The sequence below is a fragment of the Podarcis vaucheri genome (genome assembly GCF_965113315.1).
Source record: "Podarcis vaucheri genome assembly, chromosome: 2".
Lineage (NCBI taxonomy): Eukaryota > Metazoa > Chordata > Lepidosauria > Squamata > Lacertidae > Podarcis > Podarcis vaucheri.
The window spans coordinates 122,164,130-122,172,269 of NC_138760.1; the positions used below are offsets into that span (position 1 = coordinate 122,164,130).

Genomic DNA, 8,140 nt, shown 5'->3' on the forward strand with positions numbered 1-8,140 from the left:
GTAGAGTGCATTGCAGTAGTCCAAGCGGGAGATAAATAGAGCATGCACCACTCTGGCGAGACAGTCTGTGGGCTGGTAAACAGCTGCCCTGGACACAGAATTGACCTTTGCCTCCATGGACAACTCTGAGTCCAAAATGACTCCCAGGCTGTGCACCTGGTCCTTCAGGGGCACAGTTACCCCATTCAGGATCAGGGAGTCCTCCCTTCCAGCCCGCCCCCTGTCTTCCAAGAACAGTACAGTGGTGCCTCGCAAGACGAAAAGAATCCGTTCTGCGATTCTCTTGGTCTAGCGGTTTTTTCGTCTTGCGAAGCAAGCCCATTGACAGCCTAGTGGATTAGCGCTACAGCAGTCTAGCGGCTTTCCGTGATCAGCTGTTAAGCGGGTTTTTCAGCGGAACAGCTGATATGCGGCTTAGGAAAAGGGGGGGAGCAAAAAAAAAAACCACGGGGACGCGCAAGATTTTTTCGTCTTGCGAAGCAACCCCATAGGGAAATTCGTTTTGCGAAGCGCCTCCAAAACGGAAAACCCTTTCGTCTAGCGGGTTTTCCGTCTTGCGAGGCGTTCGTCTTGCGGGGCACCACTGTACTTCTGTCTTGTCATTATTCAACTTCAATCCGTTAGCTGCCATCCATCCTCCAACCGCCTCCAGACACTCACACAGGACCTTCACTGCCTTCACTGGTTCTGATTTAAAAGAGAGGTAGAACTTTCCCCAGGCTGCTCCCTTCACTGGCTCCTGCACCTTTCACCAGAAGCATCCAGATCTCACAGGCAGAACACGAGGATGTAAGAAGTAGCCTTATTCATCTAGACTGGTGTTATGCATTCTGACAGGCACGGGCTCTCCAAGCTTTCGGGTGGAGAGTGGGCCTTCCACATCACCTGCTGGAGATGAGCCTTATGTGGACAAATTGTGCTCTACAACTGAGCTATGGTGCCTTTTGAAAAGGTCCCACATTGGGTTCCTGGAATCTCCCATTAGAAAAAATATTTGAGAGCGCTATAATTCTGGGACAATGGAACCAATGGCCTGACCTGGTCAGTATAAGTTGGTTTCACGTTTCCCCCATGGAAAAGGGGGGGGGAGGGCATGAAGATGGTGCAGACAGGGCCTCTCCTGACCTGTGAGCATCTCCGTCACATGTTGTTTAGCAGGTGTTGGTGGCCATCCGTCATGGATGCTTTGCATTGCAGGCAGTTGGACGAGAAGACCTTTGAGATCCAATTCTGCAATTCTGTGTGCCCCCTGTTCCCCCTCACTTGTGAATGGAGCCCTTTCTAGGTAGGGTCAGGAAAGACTCTGTGCCTGAAACTATGGAGAGCTGCTCCCAGTCAGTGCAGACAATGGGGGGGCAGTTGTAGCTTAGTTTGCATGCAGAAGGTTCCCACACCCCCATGAAGGACTGGGAGAGACCACTGTTTGAAACCCTGAGGAACCGCTACCAGTCAGTGCAAACTATTCTGAGCAACATGGACCAGTTTGTCTGGCTTGGTATAAGGCCACATCTAATGTTCCTAACTGAACTGTCTCTACATAACTACTAGCTAATGTTATTAGGGCGTACAAACAGCAAAGGCTGTTGAAGATGATTTAATTGCCCCTCTGTGGGACATCTTTCTTCCCTGGGTTAGGGAAACAACTCTAGCATTTAAAGAATTCACCAATAGTTAAGTGAGGTGATCATCTACTGAGGACATAGTGTAGTATTCCTAACCTATGACTTAGAATTATTTTGATTTAAATAACAACAGTAACGATAATTACTACATGAGGCTTGTCTGTGTTTTTTCCTCTTTCTGACTGTTTAAATAAACTTTGTTGATTTTGTAAAGCTGTTTATGTTTTGTTTATTGTTATAGTCCTATTGTTTTGGTGGGAAATTAATTGGGGATAAGTTAAGCAAAGAGGCTTATGTTAAATTGTTTTTGTTGTTTTTTTATAAAACAGCAAAACTGGAGTAAAATCCATGGTTTGGTGTTCAGGGCTTCGACCCCACCTCTTACATGTACACAATTTCTTAGGTAAAATACTGAATTATTTTCTTTCTTTCTTTTTGTAAATTTATTTATTTGAGTTTTTCAAATCAATCAACATGCAGCACTTTATGAAGCTGGAAAATGAGTGGCTCCTGTATAGAAATGCCACTGCCATTAGACATTTGACAGTGGAACAGAGTCTCTCAGGAGGTGAAGGACTCTCCTTCAATTGAGGTTTTGTCTGGGTTGGGGGGAAGGGGACAGAGACAGGGAGAGACAGCCCTACAGTAAGAAAGCCTAAAGGTGATTGCAGACAGTACCTTCTCATCACGTGAGTCATTCAGATCCAGTTTTTATGGATGCCTCTGTAATTGGTGAGTTCGGCTGCCACACATTCCATTTGGAAAATTGCAATGGCTCATCCATTTATTGCTCACAACAGGGCACAAAGCTTGACAAATGTTTTGGGGTTGGGCTGTTTTCTCTTCTTTCAGTCATTTTATCCCTTTTTCCATTCTGAGCATGTGCACAGGTATTTTTATACCTATGTGCGCACATTGTTATTTTTTTAAAAAAAACAAAAACAGAAAATTTTTGAGAGAAGAGCAAATGTATTGTTCCTCTCCCATTCTCACAGTCCCAGGGAGGGTTAGTAGTTCAGGGGCAGCACACACACTTTTTATGCAGGTGGTCCCGGACCTCTGCTTTGGAATCGTAGCATGAACCGAAAACAAGAATTCAAGAAAGCTGATACAGTGGTACCTCGGGTTAAGAACTTAATTCGTTCTGGAGGTCTGTTCTTAACCTAAAACTGTTCTTAACCTGAAGCACCACTTTAGCTAATGGGGCCTCCCACTGCTGCTGTGCCACCGCCGCCGCACAATTTCTGTTCTCATCCTGAAGCAAAGTTCTTAACCTGAAGCACTATTTCTGGGTTAGCGGAGTCTGTAACCTGAAGCGTCTGTAACCTGAAGCATCTGTAACCCGAGGTACCACTGTATTTTTCCTCACTATTCTGTGGTATGAAAAAACCACTCTGGATCATCTCAAAGACTCTTATATTGCAACATTTTGTGGCCAGGCAGGTAACTCTGGGAAGCCCATAAGCAAGGCACGACGACTATAGCATATTCCCATGGCGACTTCTTAGCAACTCGTACTTAAAGGCACGCTGCCTCTTAAAGCCGAAAGCTACATTTTCCTTGGAGTAAGACCAACTGAATTGAATGGGGCTTACCATTTCTATGTTCAGTAGAATCGTACAGGATTGCACTGCAAACTTCTGACACATTAGTTCTGAGTGCAATATAGCTGTCATCCTTTTTCTTTTTTCTGTTGGAGGTCCTCCTCAAACAGCAGAGCAGCATGGCTATAGGTATGTTTTGTCCACAATTAATTTGTTGATCTGTAAGGCGGGTGGCGCTGTGGGTTAAACCACAGAGCCTAGGGCTTACCGATCAGAAGGTCGTGGTTCGAATCCCCGCGACGGAGTGAGCTCCCGTTGCTCGGTCCCTGCTCCTGCCAACCTAGCAGTTCGAAAGCACATCAAAGTGCAAGTAGATAAATAGGTACCGCTCCGGTGGAAAGGTAAATGGCGTTTCCGTGCGCTGCTCTGGTTTGCCAGAAGCGGCTTAGTCATGCTGGCCACATGACCCGGAGGCTGTACGCCGGCTCCCTTGGCCAATAAAGTGAGATGAGCGTCGCAAACCCAGAGTGGTCCATAACTGGACCTAATGGTCAGGGGTCCCTTTACTTTTACCTTTAAGGCAGGGATGGCAGAAACTTTTTTTGGTTTGAGAGCCATTTTCCTTTCTGGGCAAACGTCCGTGGGCCAGGGATGAGTGAAGCCAGAAGTGAAAATGGGCAGATATTACTTTTCTACACTTATACCTCTTTTGTGTCTTCCATCCAGGGAAGCAAGAGGCATGATCAGAGTTCAAGGACACATTCCAGCCAGGCAAAAGCACTCGGGATGCCTGGAGAGAGTTCCCAGGGGTAGAGAAAGGTCTGCATGGCCACATTCAGCCCCTGAGGTTCCCTGTCCATGTTTTAAGGTGACAGGACTTGTGGTTTTTTGGTGCAAGTATATGGGGCTGAATTCCCCTGAGATTTGTATATATTGAACAGGATTGGGGGAAGATCTAGAATTTAATAAGAAAACTCTTTGCACACAATTCTTTCAGCCATTGCATGTGCACCAACTACATTTAGCATCACTGGAGTCTGAAGTGTGTATGAATTGACACACTCAAAACTTCCAGTCATCAAACTCCAGACAGAGGCTAACAATGGCTGAAAAGAAAACTATACAGAACAGGTATATTGAAAACCTTTAAAAAGAGAGAGGGAGAAACCAACAAACAAACTAATATCAAAATCACCCCAATGCAATACAAATTTTACTAGCTGCACACAATATTTCCAGGTGTTTTTTGTTGTTTTTTTAGCAGCAGCTATTTTGCTTCTCTTGTTTGTAGGCACCAGCGCTCCAAAATAGGTGAATAAATATTTGGATCTTCTAAGGGGCCAACACCAACCTTTTGGATGCTCGGCCCAGAGTCCATCAGATTTCTCTAGAGCAAGATAAAACGTTGGAACATTAGTTCAGCACCCATATGTTCAGCAGTGGAGAACGGTGCCCACTGTGACTGGTAGCGGGAAGGCAAGGAGGCCAACAGTAGGTGGAGCCAGAGCCCATGATAGTTCTGGTTTTGTCCCTATCCTCCCTGTTGAGTTTTGGATAATCTTCTGGCTGTTAGAGAGTGAGGTTAGTGCTCCATCTGTCTCCAATGAATTTCAGCAACTAAACTAAATATTAATATGGTGGAATCTAGCAATGACTTAATTTTTATCAAGGAATTTCAAGAATCTATCTATGAGGTCTGCTTTTCATGTGCAATTAATGGAATGTTGCCTAGAGATAAAAAACCCTGTATAGTTTCACTTTTTTTAAATCTAGTAGCCATTGATCTCCAGCATAAACTATTCACACAGTCTAAATTTATGAAGCTTTCACTCCAAACTCTTCTTCACAGACATCCTAAAGGTTCACATGTAGATTTTCTGTTACGGAAACAGAGGGAATAGTGGACATTTCCTTCCACGTTTGTACGGTTTCTCTCGTGTGTGTACCCTTTCGTGTTTCTTACAGTCAGAGCTAGAAATAAAGCTTTTCCCACATTCATAGCACTCATAAGGCTTTTCTCCTGTGTGGGTCCTTATGTGCTTCGTAAGGGAGGATCTGTGACTTAAGCTTTTCCCACACTCAGGGCACGAATACGGTTTCTCTCCAGTATGGGTTCTCTGGTGTGTGATAAGGTTTGATTTCAAATTGAAACTTTGCCCACAATCAGAGCATTTGTAGGGTTTCTCCCCTGTGTGGGTTCTCAGGTGTTTAGTGAGGGAGGATTTATCGCTGAAACTTTTCCTACAGATGGAGCACACATATGGCTTCTCACCAGTATGGATTCTCCTGTGTGTAATAAGGTTTGACTTCCAATTAAAGCTCTGTCCACATTCTGAGCAAGTATAGGGTTTCTCCCCTGTATGTAACCTTTTATGGTTTATGAACTGATAGCCTGTGCTAAAGCTTTTCCCACACTCAGAGCATTCATATGGCTTTTGCCCAGTGTGCTTTCTCTTGTGGATAACAAGGTCTCCTTTCTGATTAAAGCTTTTCCCACAGTCTGAGCATTTATGAGGTTTTTCTCCTGTGTGGGTCCTTCTGTGCGTAAGGAGATGTGATGCCTGACTGAAGCTTTGCCCGCATTCTAAACACTTATACGGTTTCTCTCCCGTGTGAATCCTCTGGTGTTTACCAAGGATTTTCCTTTGACTGAAGCTTTGTCCGCACTCCCCACACTTATATGGTTTCTCCCCCGTGTGGATTCTGACATGTGAAACCAGATTCCCTTTCTGACAGAAGCTTTGCCCGCACTCTGAACATTTATACGGTTTCTCTCCCGTGTGTATTCTTTTGTGTTTTGTGAAGTAAGACGTGGTATTAAAGCTTTTCCCACACTCGGAGCACTTGTATGGTTTTTCTCCAGTGTGGGTTCTCTCGTGGACAAGAAGGTCTGCTCTCCTGTTAGCAATTTTCCCACAGAATGTGCATGTGTACAGCATTTTCTGATTCTTAGTTAGATCAACGTCCTGACAGAAGTTCTTTCCACACTCTGAGTCCATCTGTATTGCCTCATGCCTCAATAATTTATCTTGGAAACTTCCTTTGCACGAGTCACTGTTACCTTCCTCACAAAGTAACCTGTATTCTGGAATGGTCCACTGACGGTACTCCTGCCTGGATTCTTGAACTGCAGGGATCTCGTCCACCTCGCCACCCAGGAAAAACACCCCTTTAGCTCTTTCCAAGGAGATTCCACTGGTGTCAATTTGCTTAAGTGGAAAAGCCTCCTTTACACTCTCCCACTCTTGGCCTACTGGAAGAAACAGAATAACGGCATGAGTTAAACCCTGTACTGGAGATAGAAAAAGTTTTCTCAAAGGAATAAAGTGAATTACCCAATCCTCCACTCTTAAGTGGAGGTCCAGCGCCGAGGGCCTTCTGGCGGTTCCCTCATTGCGAGAAGCAAAGCTACAGGGAACCAGGCAGAGGGCCTTCTCGGTAGTGGCGCCCGCCCTGTGGAACACCCTTCCAGCAGATGTCAAGCCGATAAACAACTACCTGACATTCAGGAGACATCTTAAGGCAGCCCTGTTCAGGGAAGTTTTTAACGTGTGATATTTTATTGTATTTTTGGTTTTTATGGAAGCCGCCCAGAGTGGCTGGGGAGGCCCAGCCAGATGGGCGGGGTATAAATAAATTATTATTATTATTATTATTATTATTATTATTATTATTATTATTATTAAGACTGAGTTTTTCCTGTAAGTGATGTAGCCAAAAAGCTACCATCCACACACCAACAGGCTCAGGGAAACCCAAAGGAGTGCAGAAATACAAGCCTTACAAATGTGTACTGAATCTTCCAGCATTCAGGTTGTTGAATGTCCCTGAGTCATAGTGTTGAAAGAGAGGGAGAAAAACTTCTGCCTATCAGAAGCATCTAGAAGTTTCCAAATAATACTAACTTTCAGGATTCAAATCCTTACCCAGCAAGCTGGCCTCTCCGCAACCCTCCTCCTTGACTTCCAGAGGAATTTGGCCCTTCACAGGATTTGAGATTAACTTGGGATAATCAGCTGCCACGTCTTCAACGGATCCTGGTGGCATCTGAAATAGAAAGGGAGGTGGGGAGATACAAATTAGAAAGTCTGCATCAATGCCAATAATTCTGATTTCTCGCAGTCACCACTCCACCCAGCACTGAGGGAACAACCATGCAGGACAAGCTTCGTGTGGCTGTGTCAAGTCCCTATAAAATTGAGATTTATTGCACAATATAGATGGGCAGAAGGGGAAGGTTGAATAAATCCTGGTTGCAAAGCTTCCCAGAGTAGGCTAAATTACCTCTGGGGCCTCCATGGCTCTTTGGCCAGTGAATTCCTTGAAGTAGCTGCTGACAGTGTCCTCGTCCTCCAGAATCTCTTCCTTCACTTTCACTGAAGAATCCAGGCTCTCTCGGCTGAGGCCCAGCGGGGTGCTAGACGTGTCCCCTCCTCTGTGCTCCAGGCTGCCCTCAGCTCCTTCAAAGGAGACCTGGAATCCCTCAGCACCCTCTCCTGAGGTGGGCTCAAGCAGCCGTTGAGTTTTCTCCATGAATCCTGGCCACTGGCCTTCCCAGCCCAGCTCATTCGGTTCTTGCTTAACGGGCTGTGGGGCAGCCCCCGTCAGTAACTCCCTGGTGGCTCCCATTTGAGGGATGTGGGGTTTGCCTCTTCCTGCATCCAATCGCTCGCTTGGTCCAGGTCCTGGTGGTTCATGCACTTCCATTTTTTATTCTCACTGAAGCTCCTGGACTAGAAAAGAGAGTTTGCATTAAGAAATGCAGACGCTCGGGTGGGGATTGAACCTGGAAACTTCTGACTGCAAGGCAGGCGCTCTGAGTTGCTGTCCTCCCCCTACATCTAGAGAGCCACAGGTTCCCTTCCCCATAAGCTTAAGGCTGACACTTAGTTAGAGAAACCTTGTTTTCTCTCCAGTGTTTTTGCATCTCTTAGCCTTGCTCCTTTCCCAGTTCGAAAAGGGCGCATTGGTGCA

General features: G+C 45.6%; 1 protein-coding gene across 1 annotated transcript; it reads right to left on the reverse strand.

The window, feature by feature from the left end:
- Window positions 1-3,335: 3,335 nt before the first annotated feature.
- Window positions 3,336-7,699, reverse strand: LOC309526195 (uncharacterized protein; the record flags this gene model as incomplete). Its single annotated transcript, XM_082212110.1, has 3 exons — window positions 3,336-6,419; window positions 7,093-7,213; window positions 7,451-7,699. The coding sequence occupies 3 exons, from the start codon at window positions 7,697-7,699 to the stop codon at window positions 5,047-5,049; spliced, it is 1,743 nt and encodes a 580-aa protein (XP_082068236.1). The 3' UTR covers window positions 3,336-5,046.
- Between the last annotated feature and the right edge of the window lie 441 nt (window positions 7,700-8,140).